The sequence below is a fragment of the Octopus bimaculoides genome, chromosome 26, assembly GCF_046866305.1.
Source record: "Octopus bimaculoides isolate indiv1 chromosome 26, ASM4686630v1, whole genome shotgun sequence".
In the NCBI taxonomy this organism is placed as follows: Eukaryota; Metazoa; Mollusca; class Cephalopoda; order Octopoda; family Octopodidae; genus Octopus; species Octopus bimaculoides.
Window position 1 is genome coordinate 11,189,800 of NC_142953.1, and position 20,000 is coordinate 11,209,799.

Here is a 20,000-nt window from a genome sequence, read left to right on the forward strand (position 1 = left end):
TCTCACATTAAAGTGTGCTTGTCTGTGTGAGTACATGCCTTTCTCTTTGTATGTTTTGTTTTATCTTTGTATATATATATATATGAGAATGTGGAGTGTGTGTACATCACCGCTTGTATATCTTTGTGCTTGTGTGTGTGTAAAATGCTTTTAAATAAATCAAAGACAAGTTTGTTGCCCCAAGGGTGGTTTTATAGAGTAAGTAGTTTATCTCATTTGTTGATGAAGAAATCTCTGACTGCCAGACAAATGGAGGCCAAGCCATGTATGTGTGCCAGGCTTGAGTGGTGCTATTTGTGGATGTCTGCAAAATCATGTGCTTACTTAACTCTTTCCTATCGAGAAATTATTAGTTTGTTGTTTAACTCCAGCCCAGTCAGTGCTGATTGAGCAAAGCTATAATCAAAGGCATCCGTCCATGACCTTCCCATCTTTTTAGACATATGTAGGCCTATATTATCCAATGTACCTTTTATACACACACATATATATATAATAATATTAGAGATAAAATCCAAAATTACAGGTAAAAACTCAATTAAAATCAATTTATTAAAAATTAAAATTAAATTAAGCTTCACAGTATAAAGTATATACTCATCGATGAGTTCATAAACCTTGGTTCTTTTCCCTAATACTATATATATATATATATATATATATATATATGGGAGAATTTACGAATAAAACAACAACGGACGAGGACAGGTGGTGTAAACAACAAAAGGATGTATTAGTTTAACGCTCGGGAATAGAGAAAGTCTTTAACATTTCAAGCTACGCTCTTCAACAGAAAGAAATGAGAAAAACACGCAGAAAAAAATTTGAATGTTGTGGTCAGCAATCTATCATATATATATGGTGGTAGGGTGTGTATTTCAAAGAGATTTGGCTACTATTTCTAGCTGGTCAAGCAACTGCATAGAGGCTTCCTTATCCCGATCGAGGCTCCCTCTGCCCTTCTTCCTCTTCCGGTCAACTCGCCCTTCCGGTCAGCTCCCCAGTCACTGACGTCATACCACATGTGTGTGTGTGTATATATATATGTATATATATACACACACACACACACACACACATTGGCTGACCTTGCACATCAGCACTCTGAAAAGTAATGTCTGTTAATGGTTGCATTGTGATTGCTGTATTTTCAAGAGATCATATGATATTTGAAATAAACTTGCCATTACCTAGAAAACATTAGACGAGGGACCAGCATTTAGGAATTAATTGAAGCTCACCAACCTCATATCTCCATAAAAGATCTCTGTCATTCACCTTGATGTTCTAATAGGAAGCAAAAGAAACAAACTCATTTTGCCTTGCCAGCATCTACATGAATTCTTTCTTGGAAATTTAAAATAAAAATCCTATATTATGCTGAGTAAGAGTTGACTTCAATGATTATTATATCACAAATGTGGCTGTGTTGTAAGAAGCTTGCTTCCCAACCACATGGTTCTGGATTCAGTCTCATTGCATGGCATCTTGGGCAAGTATTTTCTACTATAGCCTCGAGCTGACCAAAGCCTTATGAGTGGATTTGGTAGACAGAAACTGAAGATGGCGAGCTGGCAGAGACGTTAGCACAGCAGATGAAATGCTTAGCGGTATTTCGTCTGCCGTTACGTTCTGAGTTCAAATCCCACCAAGGTCGACTTTGCCTTTCATCCTTTCGGGGTCGATTAAATAAGTACCAGTTACGCACTGAGGTTGATATAATTGACTTAATCCCTCTGTCTGTCCTTGTTTGTCCCCTCTCTGTTTAGCCCCTTGTAGGCAATAAAGAAAAAAGAAACTGAAAGAAGCCTGTTGTATCTGAACAATTCCATTATAACTGATGCAACATTTATGATTTAATCCGAAACCTTTAATCTTAAAAATGTTCTGGATTCTTACTTAAGCTAACTGAAATGTAACAACCCATGAATACTTCAACTGCCGTGGCCCATAAATTTTGTTATATATGTATTGTAATTCTGTGTTTGAACTAGCTTGTCTTAGAGAGAATAAAAACTTGCATAACTGATGCAATAGAAAAATAAACATGGTACCTGACTTGGTAGTACTTATGCTAGGAACCCTGTGCAGAAAATTTACAAGTGGAAGCAATTTTTTTTATATCAAAAGAAACCTGGAGTAGTATGGATGTTATACATGCTTTCATATCCAACACTATTGTTTGATACATGCTGCAGTGCCTTTGGTAAAATGTAACTGACGCAACAGGTACACGTAACTGATGCAACATTTCCACTTAGAAATGTGTAACAGATGCAACACTGAAACTCAATTGGTGTTCCACATCTCTATTTTAATCTATCAGGAATATGAGGAATTGACCAAAAGGTAAAACACACACACTATGCATTGAAAATGTGTGCTGCACTTGGACACAAAGTTCTAAAAAATATTTCTTGAAGCTTACTGTAGCACATGTCTTAGATAATTCAATCCGGACATTTTACATGCATTGCAGGTAACTGTGGGAGCCCTATAATACAGTAAGTCAGTGATCGTAATGTGGCTGAAATTTCCATGAACAATGCACAAGCAGGTACACATAACTGAAAATGCTCCTTATAACATAACATGTCATAACTGTTGCATTGTTTTAAAGTAATTATTTGTCAGGATTTTGTAGACTAAACTTATAATGCCAAAATATAAATTATGTTTTTGTTGGCAAGCAGGATGATCTCCCAAAAAATAACACTGCCAAACTGTAGTTTTACTCTAGACCTTCCTGAAAATACATCTTTCGAAGAGGGAAAGTTAATTTTTTCCTAGGATGGAACTGGATACCTACCTTTTGTCCTTGCAGTCCAATCGTCATCTTATAGACTGGATCCAAGATGGCTGCCCTGGTCACATGACAATAGTCCAGCAGAAATTTTTTTTTACTTTCTTGAACCTGATTGGCTTATGGGAACAAAAAAAATGCATAAATTATGGTAGCACAGTTTTATCATAATTTTAGACTTTTTGTCTTCTTTTGCATGGAATTGCCCATATATGTATGTGTGTGTGATTGTTCCCCACCACCACTAGACAACTGGTGGTGGTGTTTTTACATCCCTGTAACTTAGCAGTTCAGCAAAGTAATAGGTTTAAAAAAAAAAGTCCTGGTGTCAATTTATTTGACTAAAAACCCCTTTGAAGTGGTGCCCCAGCTTGGCCACAGTTAAATGACTTGAAGGAAGTAAAAGAATAATAGATATGATTGCAATGTTCATGATTTAGACCATCCAGTAGTGGGACCCTGGTGAAGGTGTTCTAGGGTTTTGGGGTGTGTGGAACCACTTCATAGTCAACCCATGGAAAGCGGGTGTTAAATGACAATGATGATGACGATGTATGTATTTATGTATTGGTATGTGTTGCAAGAAACAGCTGGGTTTCTTTCTCTAACATTTTATGTAGTTCAACCTTCACAAGTTAATGTGTGGAAGGCAAAATAGAAATTTTGAAAGAAGTTTCTATAAGAGTAGTCTTTAAACATAGAATGTCTTTTACTTGTTTCAGTTAGTTGACTGTGACCATGCTGGGACACCACCTTGAAGGGTTTTAGTTGAACAAATCGGCCCCAGGACCAATTGAAAATTTTATTTTTTATCCTAGTACTTATTCTGTCAGTCTCTTTTGCCAAACCGCAAAATTATGGGTACATAAACACACCAACATCAGCTGTCAGTCGATAGTAGGGTGACAAACACAGACATAAACGCCTAGTTTAGAATAGAGGCAGCTGATAAAGGAAAAGTTCCATATGTGGCTTGTCTGTTTTCCTATGTGTTCGTTCTGTTGTCTGGAAAAAGAAGTTCGTTTTTTGTGCTTTTTTGTATATGTTCCCGTTCCTTTTTTGCGCACGTTTTTTGACGTCCTGTACCCGGATATGCATCTATATATACATGTAGATGTATGTATACATGCATATGGTCATATATCATTTGTATTATATATATATATATATATATATATATATATATATATATATATATCCCACATTAATTTTACAAGAATATAAATAAAACATAAAAAACAGAGTTGGAACTCTTTTAAATAAAATAATATATTCCTCTATACATGATCATACAAAACCCTTCTTTTGTATTTATTTTCACACACACACACACACACATTCTTTTACTTATTTCAGTCTTTTGACTGTGGCCATGCTGGAGCACCACTTTGAACAACTCGACCCCATGACTTATTTTTTTTTAAGCCTCGTACTTATTCTATTGGTCTCTTTTGCTGAAACACTAAGCTATGGAGGACATAAACAAACTAACACAAGTTGCCAAGCAGTGATGGGGGGTGGGGAGGGGCAAACAAAGACAATTTTTGTCTACCAAATCCACTCACAAGGCTTTGGTCAGTCCAAGGCTACAACAGAATACACTTGTTCGAGGTGCCATGCAATGAGACTGAACCCAGAACCATGTGGTTGAGAAGCAAGCTTCTTACCACGCAGCTATGCCTGTGTCTATAAGTGAAGATATATTTTAATTTGGCGATCTGTGTCTACTTTTTCTGTAGTACCTCATAAGTTTCAAATGTTTGTGTTAGTTATAGGTATATTAGGAGAAAGATTCGTGTCTGTGTCTGAGAGAGAGTTGGAAACATGTAATAGGGTGGGATAGAGTGGAAACATGTGGGAAAAAAAAAAGTAATGAGTTTTTAACCTGTCACTGTAATACATTTGTTGTTAGTTTAGAAAGTAATTTTGGTGAAAGTGGAAAAGAATAATAAGAAATAAGAAATAAAGAACTGCGAAAATAGCTGAAAAGTATCCGGTAATGTTTAGAATAATGACAAGTGGAAAATGATCGCTGAAATTGTTGATATATAATACCATATAGCTACCACCACCACCACCACCACCACCACCACCACGATTACTACTACTAGTTCTACTGCTGCTGTTGCTGCAGTAGCATCCACATTACTTTCACTATTATTGCTGCTGCTGCTGCTGATGTTGCTAGTATCACTGTAGTAGTAGAAGCTACTGCTACTGCCACCACTACCACCACCACCACTACCACCATTGCTGCTGCTTTTGTTGTTATTGCTACTACTACTACTACTTGGCCTGTAATTGGGAAATTTCCCTTTGAAGCTGAAACATAATTTATATATGCATGTATGTATGTATGTATTTATGTGTGTGTGTATATATATATATGTGTGTGTGTGTGTGTGTGTGTGTGTGTGTGTGTGTGTGTATAAAGTTCGTTTTCTATGTTTTTGTTTTTATGTTTTCGTTTCTCATTGTGTCCAACGTTTTTTTGATGTCCTGTACCCATATATGCATGTATATATACATATATACATACGTATGTACATATATGTATGGATATATGCATATATTTATATATTATTTATATTATATATATATATATATATATATGTAGCCATTTAACAGTGAAACTGTAAGGTCTCTTTCAGTCTGTTCCTTTTGAAAATAAATAAAATTTCACTCCTCACTTAACATGTATTGAGGGCTCTTTCAGTTTTCATTGCCTTTTGTGCATTATTTATGTATTATTTGGGATGAGACGCATGTTTTCGTGTATGTGTGTGTGTGCATGTTTACAAGTGCCTGTGTCTATGTCCGGATTATCAAGATATCTGTTCATTTATTGTTTTTCTTCATTTTTTTTTCTTTCTGTATCTTCTTTCTCTCTCTCTCTCTCTCTCTGTCTCTCTCTCTCTCTCTCTCTCTCTCTCTCTCTTTTATTTCTTTCTTTCGTTTTTATCTTTCTTCCATTAGATTTGCATCTCCTTAATGTAATCTGAGACTATTTTCTATAAATAGCAATGGAAATTATCCCAGATGTCAGTTTTGATAGTTTCTGACTTGTATCCTTAAACTTCCTGCTTTTATATCTAACCCCCCCACTTTAAAAAAAAAAAAGGGTTTTTATTAATATCTTTCAAACTTCCTATTCAGCATTCTCATTGTCATCGATTCTAGTCCTCCTGATGATGATGATGATGATGATGATGATGATGATGATGATGGTGGTGGTGGGAGTGAATGACATGTTCACTAGGCGTGGCTGTGTGGTAAGAAGCTTGCTTCCCAACCGCATAATTCTGAGTTCAGTCCCACTGCTTGACACCTCCTGTAAGTGTCTTGCGAGTGCATTTGGTAGATGGAAACTGAAAGAAGGCTGTCATATATTTGTGTATGTGTGTGTGTGTCTTTGAGGTGTGTGTGTGTGTCTTTGAGGTGTGTGTGTGTGTCTTTGAGGTGTGTGTGTGTCTTTGAGGTCTGTGTTTGTCACCTACCACCACCACTTGACAACCAGTGTCAGTGTATTTACATCCCCATAACCTAGCAGTTCAGCAAAAATAAAAAATAAAAAAAAAGTTGATAGAATAAGTACCAGGCTTAAAATGAGAATTAGTTCAGCTGAAATTCCTCGAGGTGGTGCCCCAGCATGGCTGCCGTCTAATGACTGAAGCAAGCAAAAGAAAGAATATAGTTCTGGGCTTCATTCCTGTATAGCAGCATTGGGCAAATGTCTTCTATATTCTAGGGTCAGCCAAATACAGCTGCATAGAGGCTACCTTGTTAGCTTCTTGTTGTCTCTCTCTCTCTCTCTCTCTCTCTCTCTCTCTCTCTCTCTCTCTCTCTCTCTCTCTCTCTCTCTCTCACGCTCACACACATTAATAAATACAGAGATAGGTGGCTTTTCCTGTTGCTTTGAACTCTTAGCATTCAGATTATTCTGCCAAATGTAATACTTATTAATTCATATCGTTTTGAATTAATCAAGCGTTCGTTATCATGTTGCTTTGAGATTTTGATGTTGTGACTGTTTATTTTTTTAGAATCACATTGGATAGATGGGAGAGGCCAGATCTGGTCAGTTTGAGCATAAAAAAACATGTGGAATAATTTGTGTGGAAAAAGATATGTCCAGTCTAAATGCTAATGTGCTAATGATGGACTGTGACCCCTGGCCAACTCATGCCAGCATGGGAAAAACAGGTGGAAAATGATGATGATGATGATGATGATGATTATGGCGGGTGGTGGTGGTGATGATGGTGACGATGGCAATGAATATGTTTGTATATTAAAGAAACAATGACGACAAATGCTAAAATGCCATATATATATATATATATATATATATATATATATATATATATATATATATATGATTACTTACAAAAATGATTACTTAACAGCATCAGTATTGAGTTAAAAAAAAAAAAAAAATCTTAAATGTCATATGGTGGCAGTGCTACAGCATGGCCACAGTCAACCAGTTGGCTGAAAACAGTGACAGAGTAAAAGATAAGAGTATCTGTTATTACCATAATTGTAGTTGAATCTTCAAAAAATTTAATGCAATTATGTAATTTAATTTTTCTAAATGAAATGATTTTAGGCCAAAGTTAAATGTCTGCAGCAACCTATTCTATTTCTCTCACCTCAACCTTTTGGTCATCCTACATTCAACTTGTTTTGTGCCAGTTACCACATTTATCTCTCTGCCATGAATGTGGTTCCTGTTTCACTACCATACATCATTTCTTTCGTTAATATTTGCTCTTGTTTCTTTTTACTATTTATTATTTAATCCTCTGCTTCTCAGTTGGGAAATAAGTCTTCCACAATTCGATGCCAGTCTTTTAGCAAGTGTCTGTGCTTTGTTCCTTGTAAGATCTTGGTCCTCCACCTTACTTTCAACTGTTGTATGCTGGGTGTTGTGTGGGTGTTCAAGGCTTTCGCTTTCTACCAAATCCACTCACAAGGTTTTGGTTGGCCTGAAGCTATAGCAAAAGACACTAGCCCAAGATGCCATGTAGTGGGGCTGAACCCAGAACCATGTGGTTAGGGAGCAAGCTTCTTACCACACAGCCACACCTGTGCTTTTCAAGAAATGTTTATAACACACACACACACACACACACACACGGAGAGAGAGAGAGAAGGGATTGATCATGTCAAAAGCTTTGTATGGAGTTTTGACAAGTTTTATGACATCCTACTTTGAAATCTACATCCTGCTCTGGTCCCTTATGAGTGTTTTATCTAAACATCCGCATTGAGAGAATAGACTTATTCTTGGAATGTAACTTTTAGTTTCTGTCTACCAAATCCATGAACTCTGGTCATCTGAAGCTACAGTACAGTACACTTGCACATGGTACCATGCAGTGGGACTGGACCTGAATCTATGAAGTTGGGAAGTAAAACTTGTAATTATATAGTTACGCCTGTATTGATAAAGATAAATTTTAACTAGAGCTTGGCTACACAGTATATATGAAGCAGAAAGCATATTTAGCTGAGTTTGGCCAGGGCCACATGCCAACAGTTGGGTACTAACTAAGGTTAAGCAGTGATATACTAAATATTTACTTAGGGGATGATGGTACTAAGTTAGGTAGTCTTCCGTGTCAAGTTAGTACCCAGAACTAGTTATTGTGGCCTGAAATGACAAAAGACTGAGGTATCTGGTACCGCACTATACTCAAAAAGACCCGTCCTTCATAGCAGAAGTGTTAATGCTGCACCCCTTGATGAAGTGGATTGGCCTGCAAGAGTCCTGTACTGGTGCCATGTAAAAAGTACTTGTGCCAGTGTCATGTAACAGTGCTTGTGCCAGTGCCACACTGAAGGCACCCAGCATATACTGTAAGGAGTTTGGTGTTGGGAAGGGCATCCAACTGTAGAAATCAAACCAAATCAGACTGGAGCCTGGTGCAGCTCTCCTGCTTGCCATGCTCTGGCCAAACTGTCAAACCCATACCAGCATGGTTAGTGTTAAAGAAGATGGAGGATGACGACGACGACAGTGCTGCTGCTGTTGCTACCATCACCACCTCCACTGTTGTTACTGCTGTATGTATGTATGTTCATTAAAAGGGGCAAAGAGAGGCATTATTGAATCATAGCAAGAGAATGTTGAAAAGTAACTGTAAGGAAAGTGGGGGAGATAGTTAAAAATGTTTGAGATGCACCGATGGAGAGATTCCTTAGTTGGCTCATTGTTTATTTTCTACTCTGAGAAAGACAGGATGGAAACAATGTCAGGCCATATTTTGTTAATCTTTTGTTAAGATAAAGATAGAACACCCTTGTCTCCACTTTGCTGTTCTTCTGCTCATCATGTAAAACAATGGAAATATGTGCAAGGTAACTTATTAGAGTAATGTCTATTGGGCTGGGTCACAGGTGGGGAGAAAGGGCTTTGTATAATTTTGGAGGAGTTATTATTCACAGAGAAGTTGAAACCTTCTATCTAGCTTTTTGGTTTTTCTGTTTGTTTTGTCATTAGGTCTGCTTGCTGCTTGCTATATATATATATATATATGTGTGCTTGTGTGTGTGTGTAAGTGAGAGAGAGAGAGAGAGAGAGAGAGAGAGAGAGAGAGAGAGAGAGAGAGAGTGTGTGAGAGAGAGAGTGAGAGAGAGAGAGTGAGAGAGAGAGAGAGAGAGAGAGAGTGAGAGAGAGAGAGTGATGGAATATTTACTCAAATCTCAAATATCTACGTGTAAATGCATCACCACTGGAGATAAATTTGACGTCATCAGCAGAGATTTTTGTCTGTAATTTGTAGTCCTGGGGGAAAGGGGAGAGGCTGAGGGAAAGTGTGTGTGTGTTTGTGTGTGTGTGTGTGTGAGAGAGAGAGAGAGAGAGAGAGAGTGAGAAAGAGAGAGGCAGAAATAGATAGAAAGATAGGAGGAGAAAGAATTAGATGTGTATGCATGAGTATGAAAATAGATAATTAGATGGCTCAGCTTAATAGATAGATAAACAGAATGGCAATCAGGTAGATCACTGTAATAGATAGATAGATAGAATATATACATGATAAATAAGCTAGGTAATAGATGAAAAAGGAGAGTACACATGCGCATGCACACACACACACACACAAACACACACTTCCACACATGGGTTGGGCGCACACAAAAAGGTGGTAAGTAGATAAATAAATAAATGGTGATAGAAAGGTTTACAGACTTTCTCTGAAATCCCCACAATTTCATCCCCCACTTTTCTGAGTTCAAATGCTGCCAAAGTGAATGCTGTATTACATTTTTGATGAAGATGTCAGAATTTAGCTGTTTATCTTCAGGCCAACTCTGATCAAAGGCTTCCCAGTTATTTCTAGAGACATCTAAGGGTTACCCTGTTCAACAGGTCCTTTTTGTACTTAAGACTACAGTACGTGTGATTAAGACAGATGGGGTTAGAATTGTAAGCAAATTAAATAACCCTGTAAAGCAGTGTTTCTCAACCATTTTTTACCTATGAATCCTTTTGATTCCTATTTTACCCTCCTAGCCATTCAGTGTTGAAAAATTCCTGTTATATTTTTATAGTTAATTATTACCGGGAATTGTATAACAATAATTATTAAAATATTTTGTGTATATAGGTGCAGGTATGGCTGTATGATGTTGGCACTCCGTCGCTTACGACGCCGAGGGATCCAGTTGATCCGATCAATGGAACAGCCCGCTCGTGAAATTAACGTGCAAGTGGCTGAGCACTCCACAGACACGTGTACCCTTAGCATAGTTCTGGGGGATATTCAGCGTGACACACTGTGACAAGGCTGACCCTTTGAATTACAGGCACAACAGAAACAGGAAGTAAGAGTGAGAGAAAGTTGTGGTGAAAGAGTACAGCAGGGTTCGCCACCATCCCCTACCTGAGCCTCGTGGAGCTTTAGGTGTTTTCGCTCAATAAACACTCACAACGCCCGTTCTGGGAATCGAAACCGCCATCCTATGACCGCGAGTCTGCTGCCCTAACCACTGGGCCATTGCGCCTCCACCTGGCTGTATGATAAGAAGCTTGCTTCCCAACCTCATGGTTCTGGGTTCATTCCCACTGCATGGCACTTTAGGCAAGTGGTTTCTACTATAGCCTTGGGCCAACCAAAGCCTTGTGAGTTGATTTGGGAGCTGGAAACTGAAAGAAACTTGTCGTATATGTGTGTGTGTGTGTGTGTGTGTATGTCTTTGTGTCTGTGTTTGTCCCTCACCATCGCTTGACAACTGGCTTTGGTGTGTTTACATCCCGGTAACTTAACAGTGCAGCAAAAGAGACTGACAGAAGATACTAGGCCTTAAAAAAAAGGTCCTTGAATCAATTTGTTTGACTAAAACCTTTCAAAGCGGTGCCCCAGCATGGCTGTAATCAAATGACTAAAACAAGTGAAAAAGATAAAACGAAGAATATAAAAAGAATCTGTCAAACCTATGCCAGCATAATGAAAGAATGAATGATAATCATGCCATTGTGGAATAATGTTAACCTTTTAACATTCAAACAAGCCAGATCCAACCTCTCAGACCTTTTCTACAATGCCATTTTAAAAGTAAACAATTATATCATTGAAAAGTAAGTAGAGTGGTTTGTTTCTGGCTCTGAAGAGAAGGCAGTGTATTTTTTTGATACAATTTTGACCCTGTTAGTACTCTAAATAATGGTAATGATAGTAGTAGTAGTAGTAGTAGTAGTAGTGGTGGTGGTAGTGGTGCTGCTGGTGCTGATGTTAATATTAGATGTAGCTTACATTCACTTATAAATTAATTTATAAAAATATCTGTACTTATTGTAGAAACAAATAAATAAATGATGAAAGAAGCTGCTGCTGAGATATTGTAGTTTTAAATGTCTTTAACATTTAGCAATATGTTGTTGTTGTTGTTGTTGCAGCTGTTGTGTTATTATTATTGTTGTTGTTTTAGAAACTTATGTTTTGTGTTGCATGTAATTTGTTTTAAAAACCCGAAACAAAATGGCTAACAGAATTTCCTTTGAAGTTTACGAGGTTGTTGTCACCATGTGAACAGTTTTACTTCACTCTCACCATATTGCCCTGACCTTAATGACAAAACCATCTTTTTACCAGCAAACGGGAATTTTTACATGCTGGTATCTTGATCTGCTACAATTAGCAGCAATATTTTTCTTCATCACACTACTCTTATCGTAAAAAAAAAAAAAAAAAAAAAAAATGTAGCATATTATTGGTAAATTAGTTTTAGATATTCTATGTCTGAGTAAAAAATAAAAGGATGATATAATTAAAGCTATGTCGAGATTAAAGCTGGAGTGGTTTGGATCATAAGTCTGTCGAAGGTTTTTTTTTAATCAGAACAGAGAAGGGGCTTTAAAGAAAAATTATTTTCAATGAGGAAATCTCTACAGGCACAGGTGTGGCTATGTGGTAAGAAGTTTGTTTCCTAACCACATGGTTCTGGGTTCAGTCCCACTGCGTAGCACTTTAGCCATGTAAGTGGATTTGGTAGATAGAAACTGAATGAAGCCCATTGTATATACATGAGGAGCTGCTGAAAAATTCCTGGTTTTAAAGGTATCATGAAAGACCTGGTTGGAGGCTGAACCTTCTGAATTCTTTTACATGGCTTAGAAAAACTGAAGGACTATTGTAAAAAGTGTGTGAATCTGAGAGGGGAATATGTTGAACAAAGAGGCCAGGGAACAGAAGAAAGAAGACATGCACTCAACACCAGAACTGAAGACACCTCCGAAAGGGGGGGGGGGCTGCCACGTCAAAACGGTAGAGGAGTAGGGGCCGAAACCGGACGTGGTTCCTCCTGATGATGTCTTGAGCTAACTGGATCCTATAAAGGAGCTGTTGTGGTAGCAGACCACGAAACATGGTTGAAATTCCTCCATCCTCCAGTATTTTTTTTTACCCAAAACCAGGAACTTTACAGCACCTCTCGTATATCCACGTGTGTGTATCTTTGTGTCTTGGTGTGGTTATGTCCCCATAACTTATCTGTTCAGCAAAAGAAAATGATAAAATAAGTATCAGGCTTTAACGAAAAATAAGTACCGAGGTTGATTAGTTCGACTAAAATCCTTCAAGGTGGTGCCCCAGCATGACTGCAGTCTAGCTGAGACAAGTAAAAGATAAAAGATTCTCATTTGATCTGCTGGATATAACAGCCAGATTATATGACACAACTTTTTAGATAAAAAGGCTGGGTGCATTATGTTACAGTTCTACATATGGTAATGTCTGACAAACAGATGGTGTAGTCATGACTGATGACTGATGACTTTGATCAGTGTTGCTCCGTAGTTTTACTGTCTACCTTTTGATATCTGACAGCAACAGCAACGGTAACTTGTGAGATAACAAAAGAAATTCTATACAATTACTTACATAGTTAAACTGTCCTCGAATTCAAAAACGTGTAAATGGAATCTATTATCTTATTGAAAGTGCCACTCATGAATTTAAATTGAAATAGAGATTTTCTGTTAGGAATTATTTGTGCATCAGTAGATTTACACTGTTGAGAAAAGGAATGACTGTACACTGTCCACAAGTATGATATACCTGTATCTGGTAAATACTCAATGGAGAGCATTTAAACTTACATAAAGTAATATCAAGTTTTCCCACTGCCCCAGTGTGATGATAATATTATCAAATAGAATATGGATGAACAAGCTGTATTCATTATGAATTACAAATCACATCAACATTAGGCTATTATACAATGCGATATGGTATTAACATAGCTACTTCTTGAAAAATGAGAGCAAAGATAATCATTTAGTTTGCTCTACACATGATTATCAAAATAATCATGAAAATTATTAGAAATGTAGGAAAATTAGTATCATAACATATTTTTTTCCCCTATATCTCTACAGGATATTTTAACTGAATATTCCTTTGGTTTACATTACTTTTAATAGTTTCCCCATTTGATGGCACTTTAGGTAATTTTTCTAAATACATCTCTACTTCTTGATTGCTAAAATCAGATTGGCAGTAAATTGTTTTCTGTTGACTGTTACATCTGTGTTGTTGTTCTCAGTGTGTGTATTCAAATGTCTATGTGCACCTGTTTGTGTGTCTGTGTGTTTATTTGAATTGGTTCTTATACATATATCACATATATTATTATGAGTATATGTCTGCATGTTATCGGGTCTAGTTTAAACATTCTTTGTGTGTCTGTGTGCGTCTACTGATAGAAATGTGTCAGTTTATTCCAATTGGGAGGTATTCATCAATTTATTGATATGTATGCATATATTTCTATTTCTATTGATGGTACAGACTTGCATGTTACGCATGTGCATGCACTCATACAACTCACAACACATTGAACTTTTGGATCTATTTTAAAACGGGGGCCACATTTTTCATTAATGTTTTACGTAGTGTTTTTGGTACGGAAAGACTTTCAAACTTCGTATACTTATCTATTTTGTGTTATAGAACAGAAAAATATTTTTGTATTTGAATTTATTTCATGTAAAAAATTGTCTTATTTTGATAATTTCAACCAATCACTGACAAGTATTCAGTTGTTTATATTTACTCCTTTGGCTGATTAAGCGATGTAAAGCGTATTTAATCTCCATACCTTCGTTTTATTTGCTTTTTTCATTTTAAATTTGCTTTAACCCTAACCCTAACCCTAGGGTTAGGGTTAATTGTTTCAGAATCGTTTGTTTATGTAGTCGGCACTTAATGTATATCGGCTGAATGGATGTCAGTGATTGGTTGAAATTACAGAAACACGACAACTTTAACATGGAATAACTTATGGATTTCTTTTTTTTTTAAGAAGACTAAGAGAAAAAGATGTTTTATATGACACATTCTACCAGTGTTCCAAGTTTCAAAGTGTTTCGTTAATGAAAAATGTGGCCCCCGTTTTAAAAAAGATCCAAACTTTTTGCTTCTTATTTATCCCGGAATAATTATCTCTGTTTTCAATATCATTATATGTCCAAAGGCGGCAAGTTGGCAGAATCGTGAGCACATCAGGCGAAATGCTTAGCAGTATTTCGTCTGCTGCTAAGTTCTGAGTTCAAATTCCGCTGAGGTTGACTTTGCCTTTCATCCTTTCATGGTCGATTAAATAAGTACCAGTTATGTACTGGGGTCGATGTAATCGACTTAGTCCCATTGTCTGTCCTTGTTTGTCCCCTCTGTGTTTAGCTCCCCTTGTGGGCAATAAAGAATCAAATGTCATCATATGTCTGTTTTCCATGCTGCCCTGGGTTAGATAGCTTGACAGGAGCTGGAGAGCTGCCCAGACTCCATGTTTGTTTTGGTTTGGTTTCTACTGCTGGATACCCTTTCTAACGCCAGCTACTTTACAGAATGTCCTGGGTGCTTCTATGCAGTACTGACATAGGTGTATTTATGTGATATCAGTACGAGTGCTTTTATAGTAAAATTATTTCCTGATTATTGACAGATTATAGATTATTGATTAGAAATTTGTTTCATTAATTGTTATTTTGTTATTTTTTTTTTCAATATATTTTCAATGTGTTTTATTTTCCAATTGCAGGTTATGCATCTTATGCCCAGCCTCATGCTGCTTACCCAAGTGTGCCCTCCACATACACTGGAGCTGCTTACAGTGGATACCCTCAGCCTGGACAGACTGCTGTAGTACAGCCGCCACCCCCACCACCACAGGTGCCACCTGCACAACACCAAGCTCCACCACAGTATCAGGTGCAGCAGCCACCACCACCACCACAGCACCATCCGCAGTTACAGCAACCCCCTCAGCAGCAGCAGGCCTACCAGCTGCACAGTGCTGCCGTTGGCGCTCAGGCTCATGCATACCCACGGCCCCAAACCACCACCGTCTTCCAGACGATTCCTCCGCCCCCTCCCCCCGCCCTCACAACATACCACACACCATACCAGACACAACAGCAACCATTACCACAGGCGACCTCGCATTCTGTCTACCAGCCCCAAGCGCAGCAGCAGCCAGTGCAAGCTGCACCGGCTCATTCTGCGTATCAAGCACAGCAGACACCGCCTCAACAGCCACAGCCACCTCCCCCTCCTCAGCAGCCACAACAACCACCTCAGCCCCCACCCCAGCAGCCTCCACCCTCACAAACTTTCCAGTCATACAATGCTCAGATAGCCAAGGCTCGGCCACAGCAGATTTCGGTGCCAGCTGTGAGCCAGGTGAGTCACTCTTCGATACCAACTCAGCAAGCTCCGCCTGCTTTTAACTACACCCAAAATACAACTTACTCAGTTGTGACTGCTACCACAAGGACTACCATCGGTAACGAGTATCGGCCCCTTCTAAAGTCCCAGTATTATCCCTCAACCGACACCAGTAGTGGTGTGAAGGATCTCAGCCAGACAGAGGTGTATCATGCGAGCAGCCAACAGCCATCGTTGCAGGCCCAGGCCAGCCAACCGGCTGTTCAGTATCAGTATCAAGAACAGATCAATGAATCCCGCTATCAGTACAAAGATACGGCCAACAAGACTGTTTACCAAGCCCCCTATTCAGATGCCACCCTCAAGAACCAGTATCAGATAAGCCCCAAACCTCCGGCCCCATACCAGGCCACCAACAAGGCTCCATCCCAGTACCAAGCTGCTGCTGCTGCTGCTGCTGCTGCTGCAAAACTGCCAACACAGTATCAGTCTAATGTGAAACCCACAAATCAGTATCAACAGAGCAATAAGCTAGCTGTCTCATACCCAACTAGCACAAAACCCCCATCTTCATACCAAGCAATAAGTAAAATCCCTTCTCAGTACACGGCTGTGTCGAAGACAGTCACTCAGTATCAGAGTGGCACCAAGCCCCAGACACAGTATCAGAATACAACAACAAAGAGCCAGGTGTCCTATCCGCCTGCTGCTAAAATTCCAACTCAGTACCAGGGCAAAGTGAAATCATCGACTCATTATCAAAATCAGAACAGCACAAAGCCTGCTATCCAATATCAGATTGCTTCCAAAACCCAAACCACTTACCAAACTGGTGCTACACCTCAGTATCAAGCTCGAGGAAACCTCACAAAACCAGCGTATCAAGCAAACCTCTCCAAACCATCTTATCAGTCTAACTCTAAATCTCATTTCCAGTCACCATATCAAGAAGCCAACACAAAGCCCCAATACCAATATCGTAAGCCATCTGCTACTGAAAGCCACTATGATCAGTACCAAGAGAGTCACCAGCTGCATCAATCTCATTATCAGTACCAGCAGATCAACAGTACCCACGCAATTGACTCACTGTCCAAACCTGTTGACAGGCAGGTACCGAAGGGCAGAATCCAGAATCTACCGGAAGCCGACACAACCAATGGTTCGCAGTCTGTCAATGCAGACTCAGCGTTAGATTCTACCAAAAATGTGGACACCTCATCTGCTGTCACCTCTTCCACTCCTATTTCTGCTACTGCTGACTCCTCATCAGCCTCTCCAAAATCTCTCCTGAAGGAATCGTCGACGTCTGAAATTCCTGCAGAAAATTCTCTTCTGGATGCAGTGAGTTCAAATTTTGAACCGAAACTAGCAGCAGATGACGAGAACAGACGCAAGAAGAACATTGAAAACGGGGAGAATGAATCCCCTGCAATGAAAATTCTCAAGGAACTCATGCAGCCTATGCTGTGCAAGTTGTGCAATGTTGCTATGAATGCTGCAATTCAGTCAGACCAGCACTATAATGGCAAGAACCATGCCAAAAAAGTGCGGCTTTTCATGCTGAGTGGTGGCACTCAGTTGCCTGCCACCAAGAACCGCCCTGCCGTTGAGTATAAGCCAGGACAGGAGATATTAGTTTTGACAAACAGTGGGAGTATAAATGGTGAGGTAAGTAATACTCAAGGTTAACTTGGATTCTTTTTCATGATGTTTCAATCTTTCTGGCCATCCATCTATCGTTTGATGAACACATCTATCTACCTATGTATCTTTACATGTGTGTATCTACCTTTTGATATGTATTTGTTTATTTAATTTTTATTCAAAGACATGTATCTACAAATTGCAACATTGTTTCATGTCCCACATTGCTGCTTTCATCATACAATGAAATTATTTCCAATGCCTGGTGAAAGCAGTTACAAGTAACCCGGAGTAACAATTTGAGAAAAGACAACTTTGTATAAAAATTGTTTTAGGGACATTCAGTGTGACACAGAATGTGACAGGGCTGGTTCTTTCAATTACAGGTACAATTCATTTTTGCCAGTTGAGTGGACTGGAGCCATGCTGGAGCACTGCCTTAAAGGGTTTTAGTTGAAGAAATCAACCCCAGGACTTATTCTTTGTAAGCCTAGTCCTTATTCATCGGTCACTTTTGCCGAACTGCTAAGTTACGGGGGAGATAAACACACCGACATTGGTTATCAAGTGATGGTTAGGGGGAACAAACACAGACATACACATACCCATAAATATATATATATATATATATATATATATATATATATATATATATATATACACACACACACACACACACACACACATACATATATATGACGAGCTTCTTCCAGTTTCCATCTAGCAAATCCACTCACAAGGCTTTGGTTAGCATGGTGCCACACAGTAGGACTGAATCCATAAGCATGTGGTTGGGAAGCAAGCTTCTTACCACATAACCATGCCTCCACCTATATATATATATATATATATATACATTCATTAGAAATGCAGAGACGTCTATAATAGGACACCTACTCGCTAGAAATAGCAGCAAAAATACTACATACCACAAAAGTTAGGGATAATTTCGAAAGGAAATGAAAAATAAAAATAAAAAATAAATTTATTTTTATTTTTCATTTCCTTTCGAAATTATCCCTAACTTTTGTGGTATGTAGTATTTTTGCTGCTATTTCTAGCGAGTAGATGTCCTATTATAGACGTCTCTGCATTTCTAATGAATAATACATAGTCTATTGACTGTTTTTACTCTCGCTAGGCCACTGGTGGTAAATAAAATTTCTAAAATTTTCTTTGCCACCCTATAATTTATTAATAATGATATATATATATATATATATATATATATATATATATATATATATATATATATATGCATGCACATACACATACTCACACACATTATAATATACCGCACAGATATTGTTTTGATGGAAACCAATACTTGTTATTTTAGTGATTTATGGTATCTGAAGTACAACAGTTCACTTGTGAATATTGTTTGGAGTAAGGATAAAAACCATCCGTGAAGATATATTTTGTCTAGAAACAGACAAATTATATCTGGTCTGACTGTTTCCAATTGCTGAGCAACAAACATGATATTATATGGCTATTATTGTTACTTACAATAAAACAAGCTTATTAATCCTACTAATACTGACATAAATTACTGTATCTCTTTTGTACTCTCTCTCTCTAATATACACACACACACACACACACACACACACACACACTGTCGGACAAACCTATTGTAGTGCAGGCTTCCACTGCTAGAAGCCACTTGATGCAGTCCTGTGGAATGCTCAGCCGCTTGCACATTAATGTCACGAGTACGCTGTTCCGTTGACTAACTGGCACCCTTGTTGTCGTAACCGGTGGAATCCCACCTTTATGTGTATGTGTATTCAATATTGTTTATTTCCCTCAAGCTGCTTCTAATTCATATTTGAATTTTTTCCCATGGTGTGAAACATTAGGACATACTAGCAGATGATTCTTACACCATTTTGCTTATAGTCATAGACAGCAATTTAGCTTGCATTGTTTCTTGTTTCAGGCACATGGTATCGACGAGTCACAAAAATGATGAAACATTGATATTTGTTGCTCCTGAATGGGATCTAATGTGAGTTATCTCACTTGTCTATGACTGCCAGGTGTTTTAACACCAGGCACATTGAAGAGAATATTATTCTCTTATACCTATATGTGCAGCTGGCTCTTAAATTAGCAAAACACATACCTTGTGTATGTGTGTTCGATATTTTTAATGTCCCTGGAGCTGCTTCAAATACATATTTGAATATATATATATATATATATATATATCTACTTGACTCAGCCCACTCTGTGGAGTGGTTGGTGTTGGAAAGGCCAGCCAGCCACAAAAACCATCCCAAAACAGACACAGAAGCTTGGTGCAGGCTTGTGTCTGGCCAACTCCAGTCAAACAATCCAATCCATGCCAGCATGGAAGGAGGACATTAAATGAT

At 38.3% G+C, this 20,000-nt stretch overlaps 1 protein-coding gene across 2 annotated transcripts in view; it reads left to right on the forward strand.

Annotated features, from left to right (window-relative positions):
* The window catches only part of LOC106881685 (uncharacterized), a 580,809-nt gene that overhangs the window by 289,513 nt on the left and 271,296 nt on the right, over positions 1-20,000 (forward strand). For both annotated transcript variants that reach the window (XM_089342776.1, XM_089342777.1), the window contains exon 3: positions 15,347-17,643. In XM_089342776.1, the coding sequence (XP_089198902.1) occupies positions 15,347-17,643 (2,297 nt within the window). The remainder of the gene's footprint in view (positions 1-15,346; positions 17,644-20,000) is intronic.